This window comes from Penicillium psychrosexuale (genome assembly GCF_028828465.1).
Source record: "Penicillium psychrosexuale strain IBT 29551 chromosome Unknown utg000002l, whole genome shotgun sequence".
In the NCBI taxonomy this organism is placed as follows: domain Eukaryota; kingdom Fungi; phylum Ascomycota; class Eurotiomycetes; order Eurotiales; family Aspergillaceae; genus Penicillium; species Penicillium psychrosexuale.
Genome location: NW_026643187.1, coordinates 578,720 through 597,462, shown reverse-complemented (window position 1 = coordinate 597,462; position 18,743 = coordinate 578,720). Strand labels below are relative to the sequence as shown.

At 50.9% G+C, this 18,743-nt stretch overlaps 6 protein-coding genes across 6 annotated transcripts; 3 read left to right on the top strand and 3 right to left on the bottom strand.

Annotated features, from left to right (window-relative positions):
• Positions 1 to 260: 260 nt before the first annotated feature.
• On the bottom strand, positions 261 to 3,085 carry N7518_001361 (COPI-interacting protein CEX1; the record flags this gene model as incomplete). Its single annotated transcript, XM_057182289.1, has 9 exons — positions 261 to 1,032; positions 1,090 to 1,262; positions 1,313 to 1,516; positions 1,565 to 1,862; positions 1,925 to 2,298; positions 2,368 to 2,514; positions 2,574 to 2,684; positions 2,752 to 2,889; positions 2,963 to 3,085. The coding sequence occupies 9 exons, from the start codon at positions 3,083 to 3,085 to the stop codon at positions 261 to 263; spliced, it is 2,340 nt and encodes a 779-aa protein (XP_057043739.1).
• A 499-nt stretch (positions 3,086 to 3,584) lies between these two features.
• Positions 3,585 to 4,097, top strand: N7518_001360 (uncharacterized protein; the record flags this gene model as incomplete). Its single annotated transcript, XM_057182288.1, has 2 exons — positions 3,585 to 3,815; positions 3,855 to 4,097. 2 exons carry the CDS (start codon positions 3,585 to 3,587, stop codon positions 4,095 to 4,097), a joined length of 474 nt encoding a protein of 157 aa, XP_057043738.1.
• A 190-nt stretch (positions 4,098 to 4,287) lies between these two features.
• Positions 4,288 to 4,494, bottom strand: N7518_001359 (uncharacterized protein; the record flags this gene model as incomplete). Its single annotated transcript, XM_057182287.1, has 1 exon — positions 4,288 to 4,494. One exon carries the CDS (start codon positions 4,492 to 4,494, stop codon positions 4,288 to 4,290), a length of 207 nt encoding a protein of 68 aa, XP_057043737.1.
• A 1,467-nt stretch (positions 4,495 to 5,961) lies between these two features.
• On the bottom strand, positions 5,962 to 9,534 carry N7518_001358 (putative PAB1 binding protein (Pbp1); the record flags this gene model as incomplete). The annotated part of the gene is made up of 4 exons (XM_057182286.1): positions 5,962 to 6,167; positions 6,221 to 8,533; positions 8,591 to 9,108; positions 9,377 to 9,534. 4 exons carry the CDS (start codon positions 9,532 to 9,534, stop codon positions 5,962 to 5,964), a joined length of 3,195 nt encoding a protein of 1,064 aa, XP_057043736.1.
• A 2,126-nt stretch (positions 9,535 to 11,660) lies between these two features.
• N7518_001357 (formin-mediated actin nucleation enhancer) lies at positions 11,661 to 14,865 on the top strand (the record flags this gene model as incomplete). The annotated part of the gene is made up of 2 exons (XM_057182285.1): positions 11,661 to 11,831; positions 11,905 to 14,865. 2 exons carry the CDS (start codon positions 11,661 to 11,663, stop codon positions 14,863 to 14,865), a joined length of 3,132 nt encoding a protein of 1,043 aa, XP_057043735.1.
• Positions 14,866 to 15,671: 806 nt separating this feature from the next.
• N7518_001356 (uncharacterized protein) lies at positions 15,672 to 18,649 on the top strand (the record flags this gene model as incomplete). The annotated part of the gene is made up of 8 exons (XM_057182284.1): positions 15,672 to 16,344; positions 16,413 to 16,978; positions 17,168 to 17,279; positions 17,383 to 17,465; positions 17,573 to 17,583; positions 17,688 to 17,717; positions 17,786 to 17,872; positions 17,935 to 18,649. The coding sequence occupies 8 exons, from the start codon at positions 15,672 to 15,674 to the stop codon at positions 18,647 to 18,649; spliced, it is 2,277 nt and encodes a 758-aa protein (XP_057043734.1).
• Positions 18,650 to 18,743: the final 94 nt, after the last annotated feature.

The window sequence follows — 18,743 nt, the reverse complement described above, 5'->3', positions numbered from 1 at the left end:
AGGAGCTTTCCCTGGTGGAAGTCGAATTTTATATTTGACACTCTGTTTTGAGACTTGATTGGCTCTGTTAAAGTGCTAGTTACATTCCAACGTCGATTTTAGCAAATGAGCGTCATCTTTAGGACATCTTTTGTCTGAGTTTGAGTTCAAATATAACGATCACGCCTCGATGCAAAGGTTATGGGATATTGACACGCTAGACTTTCATTAGACGGGATTGGACATGGAAAATCAAAAAAGGAGAGCAAGGTGTTTCCCGATTACTCCCATGCATCTCCCCAATCATCGGTCTCCTCATCTTTGGGTTTAGTATCAATCTTCTTATGTGAAACCACATTCCGAGACTTGGCGTTGCTTATCGTCGACCGTGTGGTAACGGTATTGGTAGAAGCGGCCTTGGCTAGGCCCTTTGGCAAAGGATTTTTGGCTTTGGTTTGTGACTTCGCAGCCAGCCAGCCGGCAAAATCGGGTTCGCCGCCATCATCGTAGGGCACCGCTGGGGCTTTTGTCGATGACGGGACGGGAGAACTGGGTTTGGGAGAAGCTACAGCGGCAGTGAATGGATCGTCGTCTTTTTCGTCGTCGTCCATAGCACCCCAAGCATTGAAGACATCATCGCCTTCTTCTTCGGGCTCGTCGTGGACTACCGGGGCTGGGCGATCTGACATTGACCGGTTCATGGACTGAGCTGTGGGACGGAGTGCTTGTTTTCGTGGTTCGAGTGGGGTTGAGGGTGAGGGTGATTGTTGAGCAGGACGAGGAACCGACGCCGAGCGAGCAGTATCGGAATCAACAGGCTTGCTAGCGCTGGCGGTGGGTTCAATCTCGCCGTGAGCAGCTGCGATTTTGTTTGTGAATGAGGAAATAGCCCAGCCGGCCCAGGAGTTATCATTGGGTGTGCCAACACGCGCATCGGGTTTGACTTCTGCAGGTGCGGCGGGGGGGATCACGGTGTCTGGCATCGTGCTGGCATATTTCCGTGTCCGCTGGACATACAAATCAAACGTCTTGTTTGCTTGGTCGCGAATCAATCTTTTCAACTGTAAGTATCGGGCTATCCATTAGTTAGGGACCGAGCGCATTACTCACTTTTCCTTGTCTAAAAGCCCAGGGCAAATGGCAGGTAGGATCCTAACAGCACAATCTTCCTCGCTAAATACATCAATAGTCGCGGACAGAGCCAAAAGTCCTGCATTTCGAGCATGGACAAAGGGGTCTCTGATGGCTCTCGTGAATGCTGCAATCAGCACCTTAGAGCGAGTCTATATGTAATGTCAGCGACATGATCCAACATTAAGGATAAATCACTTACGCCTTGGCTTAGATTCTTAGCAATCCGGCCAAGACAGATTGTAGTGTTTGTACGGATGCCAGGTTGCTCATCATTAGCAGTGCGGGCGAGGAACTTCAAGAGTTCACCATTGACAATCCTATCATTGAGTTTGTTGATGATAGTCAGAACAGCCTTCACTGTCTGTTCTCGAACCACCGGAGCAACATCGGTGAAACCAGAAGTCTATGGCATGTTAGTAAAACGTGCATTACCCAAAATCTTATAGCTTACCATTTGAGGGAAGATCTTATCGTTGACAACCCTCTGGGGAAGGTTATCGATCATTGATGGCAGGATATCCAAGAGGCAGACGCGCAATGCTCGATCGGGATTGCCAAATAAGCGGACAATAACAGGAGTCAACTTGGCGTTGAATTCCTCTGCCGACAGCTTTGCTCCAATCTTCATGGTAGCCACAAGAACTTTAGGCCCACCACCCCCAAACTCGACGGACTTCAGTAGCTCTGGGAGCACCTTCATCTTGAAGAATTCTTCAGGGAAGTCGTCCCCAGAAAGATTATCAAGCTCACTGCAAGTCGTGATATGTCAGCCAAGAAATGATTGTATGCAGCATGTTGAGAATATACGCACTTAATAAATTCTTCACGTTCGGCGTCACTTTTGAGCCCCAAGCTGTCGATATCTTCAGTCATTCGAATGAGTGGTGTCTGGAAGAATCCACCTTGCTTCATTCCCTGGTCCACGAAGTGCCCCGGGCTTAGTCGTAGTTTCGGGTTGGCGGTGCAAAGACGTTTATAGCTTTGCTGCATGCTGGGGGGAATGTTCGTCGTCTTGCCAGCTTGGTCGCTGCCTGAGAAACCCCCATTGAAAACCTCGAAGATCAAGATGCCTAACCCGTAGGCATCAACTGCTGTCAAAGGGTTGCGCTTGATAGTATCCCAGCCTGTTTTGACAACTTCCGGTGGCGTGTATCGACCGGCATCGGGTACACTACTTCCGTACGTCTATGCATAGAGTCAGTATTTGGCATCAACCGGGCACTTGCTAGATAAACCTGAACCAGAATAACTCACATATATAATCGCATCGTCCTCCTTCATAGAGCTCAGGATTTCAAAACCTCCTAGCCTCCATTCGCCGCTCTCGCTTATGAACACCGAGGATGCGCGCACGGCGCCGTGAACTGAGGAAGCATCCTCGTTGATGAATTTGAGAGTAGACTGTCCAAATAAATCCTCGTTAGCAATGCCATGATATCAGACTCTCAAGAATAGCGTACCGCGACAGTATACAACCCCCACTTAGCCGTCTCCTCACTCAAGCTCCTCCGCTTCACCGGCCAGCTGAGTGGCACGACTCGTTCCGTGACAATATAAAGATTGTGCTCCGTCTGTCAAGTCGTAAGCGTCTGCGCCATAATCTCATATTCAGACCAAAGGACCGGGAGCCAAGTATACCTCAATCGTATCCAAAACCTTGATAACACCAGGATGCCGCAAGGTTCTAGACTTGCGCACTGCATTTTTCGCAAGAGGGAGGCGCGACTTATTCGCATTGACATCAAATGCGAAGACACTGCACGCAGAACCGTCATCCTATATGTGCCACGACGTCGTCAGCCATTGAAGCTCGTCCCGCATGGAAGAAGGAACCAAAAAGCCACCGTACCCGTTTCGTACCGTTGTGCAGTGCCCAGACCGAATCACCGATGTCAACTCTGTCACCGAGGGAGAATGGGAGTCCTCCGCCCTTCGCGATGGCAGATCCGATAGCTGACTTCAGGAAATCCATGGCTGTGATGTGACCGATGTAGCAGGTCGGGGTTTATTTGGGGTGTCCGGGGTGCGCGAGTCGGGGCGGCCAATGGCCAAGGGGTCGATATTCAGTCGGCTGTCAGGATTAGATCAATAGGTCGAGATAGTGACTGAAAATGATCGAAGATCTGATACAGTGTGCTTGTAACTCAGATAGCCAGGCAGATCAAACAACAAACTCCTTTCACCCCCGCCTTATCGGAGACCCACCCAAATCATGTGACTGATAGCCCTTATCGTGATAAACAACGTTGCCTGAGGGCATCACGTGCTCATATAAATAAAGCTCCGCTTTGTCTTCCATTTCTTCACCTCCATGCCACTGTCCCACGCGTCTAATTCTGTCGCCAAATGCCACTGGAACTTACAAGACTTATGCTACAGCACTTATCTTCTTCTTCTTCCACACTTACCTATATACCAGTCGACACAACCCTAATGATCAAACAGTAAGTTTTCCAGTCCCTTTCCCATGCATGTACACAAAGTACACCAACCAGCGACGCAAGTCGCCCTCTCCAATGATGCGAACTCTGGTAAAAGGTCAGACCATGACCACAACACCACAAAAGAAGACTCACCCAGCAAAACCGATGGTACTCCCGCAAGTTCCAAAACCCACGCAACACCACAAACCGGCTAGGAGCGAACCTCAAGAGCTACCACCTCGTGCGCACGAACCAACTATCTCTTTCCAGCAGACTACTGTCTGTTGGACCAGCCATGATGGTGCCACACCACCATAGAGCTGTGCCCAGACCACGACGACACCCTCCTCCGATCACGCTCTCGATAACCAACTTCACATAACACCATTCCCCCCACTCTTCCAGCAGAACACTTACGTCTCCCGTCGCATTGCTGGAAAGCAGCATCGAGATCCTAGCCAGCACCCCCATGGCTCGCGGCCACGTCGGACAAAGCGGCGTTGGTCCTGGATCATGGGAGACATTGTGTACATTTACATTTCCGTCCGTCCCGAAGCATGACCGCAGCTGTGGCTTGGCACCGACGCGCTCATTGCCGAGATCTTGCTTTCAATTACTGTAATATCATCGCATATTGCTGTATTGCATTGTTGAGGTCCGCCTTGGGATCATATCCTAGGGTTAGGGTGATAGCGTGTACGGTGTTGGGTCTATAGTGCGAGAAAGTGCGGGAAACGGGGAGGTGGCGCCGCTATCTGGGGTTGCCGTGTCCGCTTCGCTTCCATGAGGACGGGTGGGCGACCAATGGCTGTGGCGTAAAGGGTGCGAGGGTTTGGGGATTAGGGGGAAGAGGGGACTTGGGTGGCTGGATGGCATTCTTATGGTGTTCTTTGCGAGGGCTTGGGGTTGGACGTATTCTTGCTGGCGGCGTTCTGTTGGCTTTGCGGGATACGGACATCTCTATAGTCTTCTCTCTGACTGCCCAGGAATTGTCATTCCTGGCTACTCTTTCTCTCTCTTCTTTCTTTTCTCTTTTTCATCTGCTGTGGAGAGTGGTGTGGGCATGTTGCTGTGGGGGGTTGGAAGTTGGGAGACGGAGAGGTGTGTTAGTTGGGGTGCGGGCTGGATGTGGTTGGTTTTTGTAATGCTTGGTGGGGTTTTGGGGGTTTGTTCTGAGGCTTTTTTATGGCTGGAGTGTGGTCAGAGGAGCTTGCAATGGGATAAAGCACCGCGGTAGGTTGATGTCTGGTGTCTGTGGCTTGGATGATGACACTGTTGAAATTAAACCTGAGGAGACTTTTCCCCCTGTACTTGACTCATTATTCATTTGAAATGAGGTGATTTGCAGCTGCTGACATCTGTAGCAGTTATCTAAAATTCCCGATATTTGGCTTGTATGTTGAATATGGATACGGGTGGTGAAATTGTGGTGTTTTATTTGGCCAAAAGTTATAATATAGTATAGAGAAGCTGTCAGCACATCTTTTTTCCTCCCTTGCTTGCCGTCCAGCTATAAATCCGAGAAGGGGAATAAAATATCTCAAACAGACATGACACGACCGCATGAGCGGCCGACTACACAGAATGATGGAGAAATTTTCATGAGATAACTATTTCATTGCCAGTTGGCCATGGGTCGAGCTATCTGTATTGTCAAGTTCACACATCTTCAACCACGCCTCACTGCTCCGCTTGCTCGCCCAGACCGATCAACTTCGCCCACATCACCATCCGACCAAGCATTGTCTCCATGCCGTAACGCAACCCACCGCAGACCTTACTTCCCTCCATCAAAGGTAGAAAGGCCAGTGAGCCCACCAAGGGGACACACAGCCCTCCAACCAACAACTGAGAAGAAAGCAAGAGAAGAGATAAACGAAAAAAAAAAAGAAACCGGATAAGAGTGAATCAGAAGGAAGAGGCCGTCTCAGGTAAAGAGAAACCCTCAAGACTCCAACTCGACGATGACGTATGTGGAGATGTTGTGCACTAGTAGGCATACGACGATGAGCTAGATCGGATATCAAGTGATCGATTTCAACGTGTTCATCGCCTAGAAATTCGTTTCATGTAAACCACCAGATCGAGATCTGGAAAATAGATAGGCACAACTAGTAGATTGATCTGTCATGTCTGATCACAGGGTTAGCGGATGTTGCTCGGATGTTGCTCGGATGTTGCTCAAGACTACGAAACTGTTCACTCACCGAGCAAGTCTTGAGACCACACGAAGTTCACCGCAGAATTCAAATGTTTTGAGGACCGCGCCGATGACGGGGAAACAGATGAAGATCGGTCATGGAAGAGTAACCGGGGTTCTTGAGTTGGCGGTTGCCAGTAATGCAGAGCGCGGACAAGTCACAGCTAAGCGATAAGATGTAGCATCATTCGAGGGGGCCGCTCACGGCTTCATGATTCGTGTAGTTCATTTTCCTTCATCCGTTGCCTCGGCCGGATGGGAAGCTCCAGGGGTTGTGGCTGGGGTATTGGCAGACATTTGGGGTGGCAATTGAGGCATTTGATTGAAGCCATTGCTGGGTGTCCGATGCTGGTTAGGCGGGAAATGATGCGGTTGATGAGGGCTTGAGGAAAAGTGAGGCTGCTGTGGGTAGTTGCCACGGTTGGGAGGCACTGGGTTGGTTAAAAACTGGAGTTGCTTGATAGGGGACCGTAGCCACACTCACTATGTCCGGACTGCTGGGGATATCCGGGTTGGCCAGGCATAAACATTAGTGATTGAGGAGGCTGTCCGGATTGCGAGTTCTGGTGCATCATCATCGGTGCACCACGGCTCGGGCTTGGGTACCCGCTATGCGGTTGAGGTGTATGTTGGGGGTAGGCGTGGCCCGGGTTCGGGGAGTACATGGGCATCTGTGCGTTATACGGAGTCATGCCCTGCGGGACTCCCATGTAGGGTCCATTTGAGACCTGCTGCACCATCATAGGAGCGCCATTCACAAACTGAGGCCCACCACCCTGGAAAGGTCTCATGTGGCCGGGTTGGGGGCCACCGTAAAACTGAGGGACCGGTTGTGCGAAAGAAAGCTGGGCATGGGAAGCCATAGGGGACGGATATCCATGTTGCATCCGCGGGGACGGGAAAACCTGGGAGTTAGAGGCGGACAACTGCATGCGGTGATGATCATCCACATGGGAGGGGCCATGGGGGCCCTGAGAGTGAAGACCATGGGGTCCATTCGTAGGACCAGAAGATGGCGGCATGGCTGGGTTACCTTGCTGGAAGTGGAAGGGCAGCTGATGCTGCTGGGGAATATTGGTGTTGTGGGAGGCGGACCGACCCTGGGGCGATACTGTCGGCACGCCGACAGGCTGTTTGAACATCTGATCGTACGTCTTATCCTCGCTGCCATCCGCGATGTCCCAAGTTGGCAAAGTCTTGTAGGGTGGTGGAATACCTCCATTCAACACAATCAACCTTTCAGTAGTCTCTGCGTTCTCCTTCTTCATGCGCTTGATGGGATTGAACTGGTCACTGATCGAGGGTCGTTCAGAGACAGGCAGTGGCTTCCTTGGGCCAAAGAACGCAGTTGGCGTTGTGGCGCGTGACACAGAGCGGTTGCGAGAGAAAGGCCGTGGGCTTGCAGCAGCGCCCGAGGAACCGGGCGTAAAAGTGCTCGCTGCGGGGTTTGGCTTGAACTCCATAGCTTTGACATTGAACTTGGTTGCCGCGGAAGACCCAGCCTGTGACTTGACAGGGCTGGTGATTCTCTGCTGGTCGCTGGCAGGACCAGTGGGTGTTCCGCGAGCATCTTGAATGGGAAGAGGAGTAGGGACAGGCCCCATTCCCGCGCCCTTTCGTTGCTGCAGATTGTCCGCTAGACGATGGCTGAGCATGCCAACACCAGGACGTCCGGGCGGAACTACTTGCTGAGGGAATCTCCCACCAGCGAGAGGCCCAGTGGGCGGATAACCCTGACGGGTGCGGTTGTAGTTTTGACGATCAGCTGGTGCAGATGGGGGTACAGATCCACTAGGTCCGGCACGAACAGGTAGCTGTTCTGTAGGAGGTGTAGTGACCTTCGGTATCGCCTTATCATCCCCCTGTTGCAGCCCTCGTTGCATGATTGCTTCCTGCTTTTGCCGGTCCTTGGCCAGGATAGGAACAAGGTCTTTCGGCACCGGAGTCGAGAGTTTGAAACTCTTGGAAAACTTCAGCAGCTCGTTGAGTTTCATGGTTCGGTCATATGAGGCTTGGTTGCGACGGCGCTCCTGCATCTTCATTTTCTCACTATTCGCGAACTGTCGGAAATGATCCAGCACCTCTACCTCCACGTTTGCAGTCGCATTTTCAGGTGCAGGCCGCTTTCCAGCTGATACTGCGGATACAGTAGGTACTGCGGGTATGACACCCTTGCCCGAGGTACTCTTTCGCTCGATATCTGCTGTGGGCTGCAGCGATGCGACCGGCTCAGCTTGCTGGTGTGAAGGTACAACTCCCTTGGCCACGGCCGGAGATGGGATGGGGATAGGGGAAGCAACAGGCTGTTTGGTGGGTGCAGTGGGCGTCGCAGCAGGCTGGGGAGCTGCCTGGCGGCGTCCGGGAGGCATGTACTTGTTTGGCTGACCGGAAAGCAGGGGAGGGAAGGCTTTGTCTTCGCGTCGAACACCACTGTACTTGTCTTCTTCGTCTTGGTCGCCAGTATCCGGTGCTACAAGGCCACGCTCCTCACGCATGTGGGAGTTGTCCACATCTTGTCCCTCGATCTCACGAGCGATCCGGGCTGCCTCCGCTTGCTTCTGTTTGTAATTGGGATCCGAACGGTCGAGGCGAGTGGTGTAGATGTTCTCATCGTAGTTGGTCTTGGTGCCGAAGAGACGCTCGTTTGCCTCGAACTGGTCCCATCCCGCAGAAGTGTTACTTGTTTCGAGTGACATATCAATGTCAGTCTCGGCAGGTTCCCAGCGCTGCAGGGTCCGCTCTCGCATGGCTAAGTTTCCAGAGATATCACTGTCAGTTCTGAAACCCTGGGAAGCACCTGTGGACTAGGTTAGTATATACACAAACTAATCCGATTAAAAAAAGCAACCCGTACCATTTGGTTCCTTGGCTGAAACTTCGGCTGTGGTAACGTTTGGAACGGCAATGTCGGCGATATCCTTGATATCGAACGACATGATGTGCTCGGGCGCGGAGCCGATGTACGGAGTTGCGACATCGCTGACGCCGTTTGCCCGGGGCTGGCCCTCTTGCGAGGTTCGCTGGACCATCTTGAGCAGGAACGAAAGTTCGGTAGGCTCCATGGTCGACGAAGAGAAGATACCGGTAAACTTGTCTCCGGACTTGGTGGTAATGGTGGTGTGTAGACCCTTAGGTAGCAGGTTAGAATTGATCAACGGGTATGGTGGCGCGACTGGGCTTACAATGAAGCTGGCGAATAAGAAAACCAGGCGGTCATGGGCATGGCTATCAGGAGTGTTTGACTCCTTCTGGTTGGGTCTCGGGGACCCAGACTGTTTCTGGTGGGTCATGTTGCCGTTCGATGAAGTGTATGAGGATCGTTGAGTGATGGGGTTGGTCCCTTGGGTCCAGGCCTTGTGGGAGTTTGTGCGCCTATGCAGTAGAACATGCTTGCGTTAGTGGCCACTGGTCACGAAGCAGAGAACGACAAAACAATTCTGCCATCGAATCCGACAGCTTCAATTGGCTCTTGCTGGCGCACAACTCGAAGCAAGCATGCAACAGAGCTCACCAGCTCAATCGCCAGCCGGACAAGGGAAGGGTAGGATAATAACAAAGGGGAGTTTCCCAAGTCCGAGAGGATATGGAATTACACGAGGATTTGATTTGACATTTGTGTAGAAGGAAGGGCTGATCATACCGTTGTCCGCCATCGACGGGGCTGCCTGACTGTCGTCGGTTGTCAGACCCCTTCGTGCTGTTACTGGATCTCAGGGTAGATCGACCGGTGCTAGGGGCACCCGCGCTGGCGTTGCCAGACGCGTGATTAGCCGGCACAGAGTTAAGAGCGGAAGCCATTGATTGACTTTGATGTCAGTCAGGGCAAGCTTGCGTCGTGGAACTTCGCTCGGCGGAAAGCCGCTAGGATGAGGCACGATGCCACAACACACCGCCTGCACAAATAGGACTGGGGGGAAAGTGAGGGGGAAGGATAAGCAACCACCACACTGCGGAAATACCGGAATGCCAATGGCAGGAGGATGAAAAAAGGGGAATGGAAGGGAAAGGAAAGAAAGACAGAAAAATAGAAGAAAGAGAAATGGGCTTGTTGCAAGTTGATAGGGGAAGAAAGGGATTCTGGAGAGAAGTCACGCGTATGGTATTGTATTTGTGTGTTACACCCTTTTTATTTTTATTTTTATTTTTCCCTGGCTTGGTGACTTCATGTCCCAATGGATATTGTCAAATGGACAATCGGTATTGTTATTCTAAGTATTCTGTGCTATTGGGCCTCCAACTAGGATCGGCCAATTGCCAATGTTACTGACAGAGTACGGGTCAGGCTGAGGTAGCTCCCATGTCCATAGAGTTTAAAGCTAGAATGATGGCATTGTGCGATCTAGGGTCAGAACCCATGAATCCATTAAGATTTATTTACTTCCGATGCATAAAGCAGCTATGGAGTACTGATGTATGCATCATCTTACGCGATCAACTGCATTGTTGGTCAATCACGTCCCGAAGTCTTGTGTCATTGTTGAAATAACAACACATACATACTCCGTACATATGTCCATACTAGGTATTACGCTACTTTGTATCTTGCTTTAGTTACACTTCCTAGTAGAGTCAGTATATATACACATATACTATCCGTAGACTAGCTCCAGATGTCATATCTGAGGTCATAGGTCCAGAGTCACGATACATATTTGGTTCCATGGGAACTTCCACTGTCGGGTGGGGCTTTCCTGTCTTAGCTGCCATTTTATAACGGTCAGAGCTAGGCCCGCTACCTAGTTAGGTCGAATATATATTGTACCGCTACCGCAAATTGAGATTATTATATTTCGCCATGTGCCTAGTTAGTTAACTAACTAACTAGTTAGGTGTTGAATTTATCTTATTTATGTAATCAACTGGGGCTCTAGTTACATACCTAGGTAGGTACCTGCATACAATATAGGGTTGCGGCCTCCAGTTTATTCTCACCATTCGGAGCCAACATCGTTAGCGCCTGAAGTGAAGCAGTTCCTGCCTCGGATCACCAGGATAGTGGGAGCCGCACAGCTTAGATCGCTGATCTATATTTGTTAAAGTTGTTTAAAGAAAACTCATCAAGTGGCTATGGCCCAATGTCTGTTCGTGCCTCCGTTGGATTCGAATGTTGATTAGCCCCTTTGGACTTGGTAAATCAGATAAACACCTATCTTTAGGAATGATCATTTTCCCCTTAGGTTCCAGTCTTCACCTCTAACCTAGTTATTGTCGAAGTCTACTTCTGTGGCTGGGATGGAGTTAGGCGTTAAGTTGGTTGGGCTGCCATATTAGGGTTAGCAGGTACCATGCTTGGTTTGATGTTCATGCTCCTATGGAAAAGAAAGCAGTGAGTTCTACACAGAAGATCTAAATAATGGTGTAGGAATACGATCAAATGACTTGGCCCATCGTCCTACAACACAAATAAGTGTCTCCGTACAACATGCAGGAATATAAATAGAGCCAGAGTGGAGCTGAAGGACAAAGGCAAGGGTCTTATCAATCGGGTACTTATCAGTGGATGCGGTGAGGGATGATGTTCTGTTGTATTTGTAGATGTTCGATGTATTTTGATTCTTAAAGTGCAGGTAGTATAAGCATGTGATTTGATGGCATCAAATTGGAGGCCAATTGTCAATTGTCAAGGATCAATAGGCCACGAGTCCATATATGTACTAGCCACATAATACTACCTACTGTGGCCTGAATAGGCGAGTAACGCGTTGTCCGGTCCCTTGTACATCATTACAGGGCTATACAGTAATATATGGTATTTATGGTATTGGGGGGTTGAACCGCTACTGATCATCGGTTCGCGTGCGGTAAGGCCCCAAGTTGACAGGAGGCTGGGCATCATCTTCACACATGCTTGGCACTCTCACTCGCTTCTGCCCTATTTCTCACTTTCTATTCTCACTCCCTCGGACATTTGGCCTATCATACTCATGCAGTTCTCAGACGTGTCAAGAGCCCAGTTCCCTTATCCCGAACAGTTGGTTCAACAAGCATCCCCCGAGCGACCCTCGGGGTCTGGCAGTGCCGACACATCCATGGCTTCCCAGCAGTCCGGCCGCAGTTCCTCCGCCTCGGCGCGATCTCAGTCTAGCAAGACTCAGGTATGACTATGGCGGCTTGTTAATTGCCTACAGTACGGTGGCTAATGAACCGGTGTTTCCCCCCACCGCACAGCCCGATAAGCAAATATCCCAAATCGAAAAGAGCGTGACGCACCTCTTGGTTGCGACAAAACAACTCCTCGAAACCTTAACCCAATGGTCTCGAAAGCAAGCATCGGAGAACGACGTGTCAGATGTATACGTTCGATTGGGCTATGAATTTAATTTGGCCTGTCGCGCCTTCAGTGCCATCGGAGTCGACACTTCAGACCTCGGTCCCGTACCAGACCTGCTGCGCACCATACTTGAAGACACTCTTAGTCAAGATGCATCTTCCCAGAGCCTCGATAGATACCTTCCCAGAATTCGAGATATAATCATCAACTTGTTAAAAGGGCTGAAGAAGAAGCAAGCTCGCTTAAGGTCCCGGCACCAGCGCGAAGATGGCCGGTCCGCACCAGGACGGCAAGCCAGTGCAGGAAGCATCGCTAGTGGGCAGCCCATAGGTCAACTGTATGATGAAGCTGCAGCATCCACCATGCCGTCAACATCCCAGTCGTCTCCCAGACGATCAAACAGACGGTATGGCAGCGGATCGCTGGAGGATCCACCGTCCATTGCTCGAACATCCTCGGCACCTTCGATAACCGAACCGCGGACGACGAACTACGCCGAAAGAGAACTATCGCGACGAGAGGCCCAGCAAATGCTGTCTCAACCCACGCCCTTCGATAACGATACAACCCCTCGAGCCAACACATCGAACACCACTGCACCTTCATATATTACACCCACCGGGTTCTCTGCGCCTCCACCTCCACCCCCGCCGAAGGAGGATGACGCATTGGGGGCTTTGCAGAGAAGTGGAGAGCTTGAGCGACGTGCCTCGCGTCGATTCTCCGCTTATCAGATCCAGAAACATTTAGGTACATCTACAAACGGTGTTCCTGTCCTGCCTACTCAGAACTCTCCTATTCCCAATCGCGGTCGTGATGTCCGCGAATCCTTGAACGCAGTCCGTCTGCGAGGTTCATTTGCTCATACACGACAACGATCCAACAATCGTTTACAGGAAGTCGCTAAGGTTGCGCAAGCTCCTCAACCCGCAAATATTCCGAATGTCGTGGAAGAAGAACGCATTCCTCCACCTGCGCCTCCATTTGAGCCACAAGAGATCGACAGCACACCACTCGAGGTGCCAAATGAACCGGATGCTCATAAGGTGAAAGACGATACCGTGGAATCTACCATTGTTCCTTCTTCGATTCTCCCCCTACCCCAAGAGAAGCCAATACTGGAAGAGGCTTTTGAGTCCGCAAAACCAGCACCGCAAACCCCGAAGGAGGACACCTTTGAATTGTCCGAGATCGCAACACCGCTATCAGCTATTCAATTTGCTACTGAGCAACCTTCCCCGGGCAAAGAGCTGACGCTGTTCCTACAATATAAAAGCAAAATTAAGAAGTATGTGCTCCCAGATGGCATTGCAGAGCTCACCATTGGGCGTCTGCAGCTTGCTTTTATTGAAAAGTTTGCCTGGAATACCCACGACAATGGCGTTGATTTGCCGGAAATTTATATCCAAGACCCAATTTCAGGCATCCGACATGAACTAGAAGATCTTACCGATGTCAAAGATCGGTCTGTGTTAGTGCTTAACGTTGACAATCTCGATGAGGTTAAGAAACATTTCGATGACGGCCTCGGAAGCGTACGCCTCCTGGTCGAAGGTGTTAAAGAGACGCTTGCTGGCCAAGGAAATATCATCCAGCGGGTTTCGGATCGTCAGCTTGAAGCAGCCAAAGAAATTGCTCGCTTGTCTGCTGCTCCACCAGCAACCTCTAGCCTGGCTGCCGTTGGAGGGAATTCCAAGGCATCGATTGTGGGTAGCGGAACTCAAATTGCTGAGCTTCAGAGCTTGCGTCGTGATTTGGCTGTCCTGCGTCAGACGTACTCTAACTTTACTTCCGATATTACCGGTTCTATGAGCGCAGTCCGTGCCAAGGCAAGCAAGGTCAAGACCGTTGCTAGTGACATTTCCACTCCCACTTATGAAGGTGATGCTGGGCGTGCTCGCGTCAACACTGGTAAGAAGGAACTTGCCGGTGAATCGGAGCGGCTGGTCGCTCGCGTCGATGATCTCCAAGATTTGGTTGAGGATCTTCGAAAGGATGTTGTGACCCGCGGCGTTCGTCCTCTTCCAAGACAATTGGAAGGTGTCGGCCGTGACATTAGCTTGGTGATGAAAGAAATCAAGAAAATGCAGGACTTCCTGGCTCGCGAGAAGCCCGTCTGGACCAAGATCTGGGAAAAGGAACTACAACTGGTTTGCGAAGAACGAGACCAGCTTACCATGCAGGAGGATCTCGCCGCCGACTTGCAAGATGATCTCGAGAAGGCAACTCAGACCTTTGCCCTGGTGGAGCAAGCTACCAAGGAGCAGGTCTTGACAAATGCAACCGGTAGCACCGCTGTCCGCGCCCCATCCAGGAGTCTTGGAATTGACCCAACTGTTGATCCCATGAAAGCCAAGGACGGTGTCCTGGGTGAAGTTCGTGCTTTGCAACCAAACCACGAAAGCCGACTCGAGGCCATTGAGCGAGCCGAGAAAGCACGAAAGAAGGAGCTTGAGACTCGGCGAATCGGTCTTTTCCAGAAGGAACTTGGTGCATTTGTCGACGAAGGCAAATTGAAGAAGAGCGGTGGCTTCGAGGAGACTGAGCGCCTTCGTACTGCAAAAGACGACCGCATCCGTAAAGAAGTTTGGGATCGACAGCAGGCCCGCAATGCCGAGATGGAGAAGGCAGAAGCAGAGGCCGCTGCTGTGCAGGCAGCTGAGCAGGCAGCTGAGCAAAACAACGAGGGCGGAGGCGATGACGCCCAAGAAGAAGGTGGAAATGAGGCGAAACCGGAGGATGGAGATGAGGCAGAGGAGGTAGAAGAGCCCAAGTCTCCATCTTCCGACACGGACAAGCCCCTACCTACAGCGCCTGAGGAGGAAGACGAAGCCGACCCCGAACATCCCTCTACTTGATCCCGTATTGTACGCAACCTCGGTCTCATCATCCCCGACCCAGTGAGCTTTCATGTCGAATCATTTATTGCTAAGTGCAAGTGAAATTGGTTCCATACGTATTTGTTTTTGCTTTTGTTTTTGTTTGCTGCATTCGACATTGCATTGAGGCCTTAGTTTTGTTTCTTTCATTTCCGTTGATACCTTTTGGCGTGTTTCCTGTGCGAGAGCCTCCCATGTCATGTCATTTACTGACGATACCCTGCCATACTCTGTGGTGTGCTGCTAGCATTTAGTCTTTGATTTTGCAAATGATATGAGCACCTTTGAAGTTGGTGTTAAATAATTCTTATTTGGTTAGGTGGAAGTAGTCTGTCTCTTGATATCGTACCACGTCGACCAAGACATAGAGAATAATCTTCAATGCCGAAATCAGCCAATAAAAAAGTTTCCACTGACTTGTTGTTGTACTCCACATCTTGACATGTCTGTTCTGCAAGCTAATGCGTAGCGGTGTGCATTCCCAGCCACCTTTATATGCAGCTTTATAGAAAGCCCAATGCGCCCTTAATTATTCCTAGTCCGACAAAGCCTCTTTCATCAAATCTGTCGAACTCAACTAAATTGAATGTTAAAGGATAATATATATTCGCATCAACTCAACTCGAAGTTTCATTCAACCAATCCATCCACTACTTTTGTTAGTGAAACAAACGCATATTTGAGACAACTATCGAACTGCAAGTTAGCCTTCAACCCGACTTATTTCACTGGTCTCAGCCTAAACAAACTCGACATCGATCCTGGTCGCGATATTCAGAGGCAGTATGCAGCTCCTCCACGCCCTCACCGTGTTCTGCTCACTGCCACAGTTTGCAACACTGGTCTTAGCAGAAAATACAAACCCCTCTGCGGAGCGAGAATCCAAAGAAACTAACACGCGATCGCTGCCAGCAAAAATCATCATACAGCGCAATGCCGCTATAGCATCCCAGCTCGCATCAGGACCAGCTCTCGGCGTGAAGAAAATGAGCGAGAACGAAGGCGAGAAATTCTTCCTCGACTACTGGAGTTTTGGAGAGGCCTCTTCGTCAAGTAACATATCTGAGCGACACTTCTCCGAGGAAGAAGGATTTTCACCAGCGCGCTTTGTGGCCCAATCATACCCTTTCGGGCCATCTTATTCCCCGAGCACAGATGGGTACAGTCAGTTCCTTCCCCGAGGAAACAACAGCGCAAACAATCTGTTTGAAAAACGAGACTTCAAGTGCCCGACTGGGACATTGGGGTGCACATCCATCGGTCGATCCGATCGCTGCTGTGGGTCCGGGGAGACGTGCGAGATTGTTGCTGATACAGGGAACGGCGATGTGGGCTGCTGTCCTAGCTGGCAGACGTGCTCTGGGACTATTGGGTCGTGTGAGAGTGGGTATACGGCTTGTTCGCAGGCTTTGGGGGGTGGGTGTTGTATCCCGGGATATGATTGTGTTGAAGGAGGATGTAAGTGAATATTCCCAGATTGTTGATGGGAATTGGGAATATGAACATTTTGCTGATTGGTCGAGTAGGCGCATACATCACTGTTATTACGGTGACTCTTCATTCGACCGTGATGTTGTCTACTGTGACCTATTCGACCAAGCCGGATAGTACTTCCACTTCAATTTCCACTTCAACCTCCACTTCGACTTCGACTTCGACTTCCTCGACAATCTCTTCCCAAAGCGGCACATCCACAACAGACGAAAGCTTGGCACCACCAGCACGGCCTACGAACCTTTCAACAGTAACCAGCGATGTCTGCCCGACTGGTTTCTATGCCTGCTCCGCTGTCTACCAAGGTGGCTGCTGCCGTACTGGACGAGACTGCGATACGACATCATGCCCGACCACATCTTCGACGACTATGACATCAGACGGTGTGACGATTGTAGCGCCCGTCGCGACAACAACGGAACGTTCTGGTGGGAACCTGTGCGCTCAGGGCTGGTTCCGTTGTGCCGACACCGTGGGTGGAGGATGCTGTCCCACGGGGTTCGCTTGTGGTTCTAGCTGTACTGCAACGGACACCGCATCTGCGACAACTGTCACCAAGGAACAGGCGACTGCGACTGCTGCTAGCGGAGATGGTGTAGTGCATCGGATTAGCAAAATGATGTTGGGGATGACGCTGGGGATGTGTGTAGGATATTGGATGTTATAAAAAAGACAGGAGAAGACACGATGCACATGAATTTATGACAATAAAGCTGCAAACAGTTCGGAATGTGAATTTTATAGAAGCTCTCCCCACGGGGGTTTAGTAATCGGGCTAAACGTACAGGCGGAGGCTTACCGGCTGCTGCACTCGGACCCGATCACCGATTCTCGCCGACACCGGCAACCTCATCTCTTCTCACTTCTTCCTTCTCCAACCCTCGTTCTTTTAAGGTCTTGTGAGTGAATATGTCGTGATCTGATCGCAAAACTGTGTTTTTCGATGACTTTTCGATCCCAATATTACCCAATTAAGGCCCCGTACTGACATCCCAGCTCAAGCCGCCATCATGTCTGAAACTCCCCAGAAGCCCCTCCCCTTCGTCTACCAGTTCGCCGCCGGTGCGGTGGCTGGTGTCTCAGAGGTATGTATCTTTTGCCTCTGTTTTGAAAAACGATCCCGACCTGATTCGTCATGTCGGAACCCCCCACGAGATGTTTTGTTGACTAACATGTCTCCCCGCACGAGCAGATCCTGATCATGTACGGCTATCCACTTCCTTTCCTTGGTATCATAAGTGCTTCTGTTGGAGATATGCTTGGTACAGTGTGAAAATTGGACCCAATTGACGATATGTGACTCGCAGGTACCCTCTGGACGTGCTCAAGACTCGAATGTAAGCAAGCCGCCGGTCGCAATAAACACGGACTTTATATGACACGGGCTAACGATATCCTCTTGCAGTCAGCTTCAGTCTGGACCCGCTGTTCCCGGTGCGGATTACTACAATGGCATGTTCGACTGCTTCCGTAAGATTGTTAAGAACGAGGGGTATGTCATCACTCCAGCGACGCAGCCACGGCTCTCTCTCTAACATGCGACACCGAATAAAGTGCTTCTCGTCTATACCGTGGTATTTCCGCGCCCATCCTGATGGAGGCGCCGAAGCGTGCGACCAAGTTCGCTGCTAACGACAGCTGGGGTGCTTTCTACCGCAACCTGTTCGGTGTGGACAAGCAGACCCAAGGACTGGCCACCCTGACCGGAGCCACAGCCGGAGCTACTGAAGCTTTTGTCGTGGTTCCTTTCGAGCTGGTGAAGATCCGTCTTCAGGACAAGGCACAGGCCCACAAGTATAACGGCATGATCGACGTTGTGAGGAAGATCGTTGCCGCAGAAGGCCCGCTGGCAATGTACAACGGCCTTGAGTCGACCATGTGGCGCCACATTCTGTGGAACGCCGGTTACTTCGGCTGTATCTTCCAGGTCCGCGCTCAGCTACCCGCCGTCGAGCCCGGCAACAAGAACCAGCAGACCCGCAACGACCTGATTGCCGGTAGCATTGGTGGTATCGTCGGTACTGTCGTCAACACCCCAATGGATGTTGTTAAGTCCCGCATCCAGAACACTTCCAAGGTCCCCGGTCAGGTCGCCAAGTACAACTGGGCCTGGCCTGCTCTCGGCACCGTGATGAAGGAGGAGGGCTTCGCTGCTCTGTACAAGGGCTTCACGCCCAAGGTCCTGCGTCTCGGCCCTGGTGGTGGTATTTTGCTTGTTGTTTACACCAGTGTCATGGATTTCTTCCGCACCATGCGCGCTGAAAAGTAAATTTTTCGTGCTTGTTGTGGTTGAATGTTTGATAGCGAAAGTATTTCCCAAAAGCAACATCCATGTGGACGGCCATCCCGACCCCTTTGCCCCG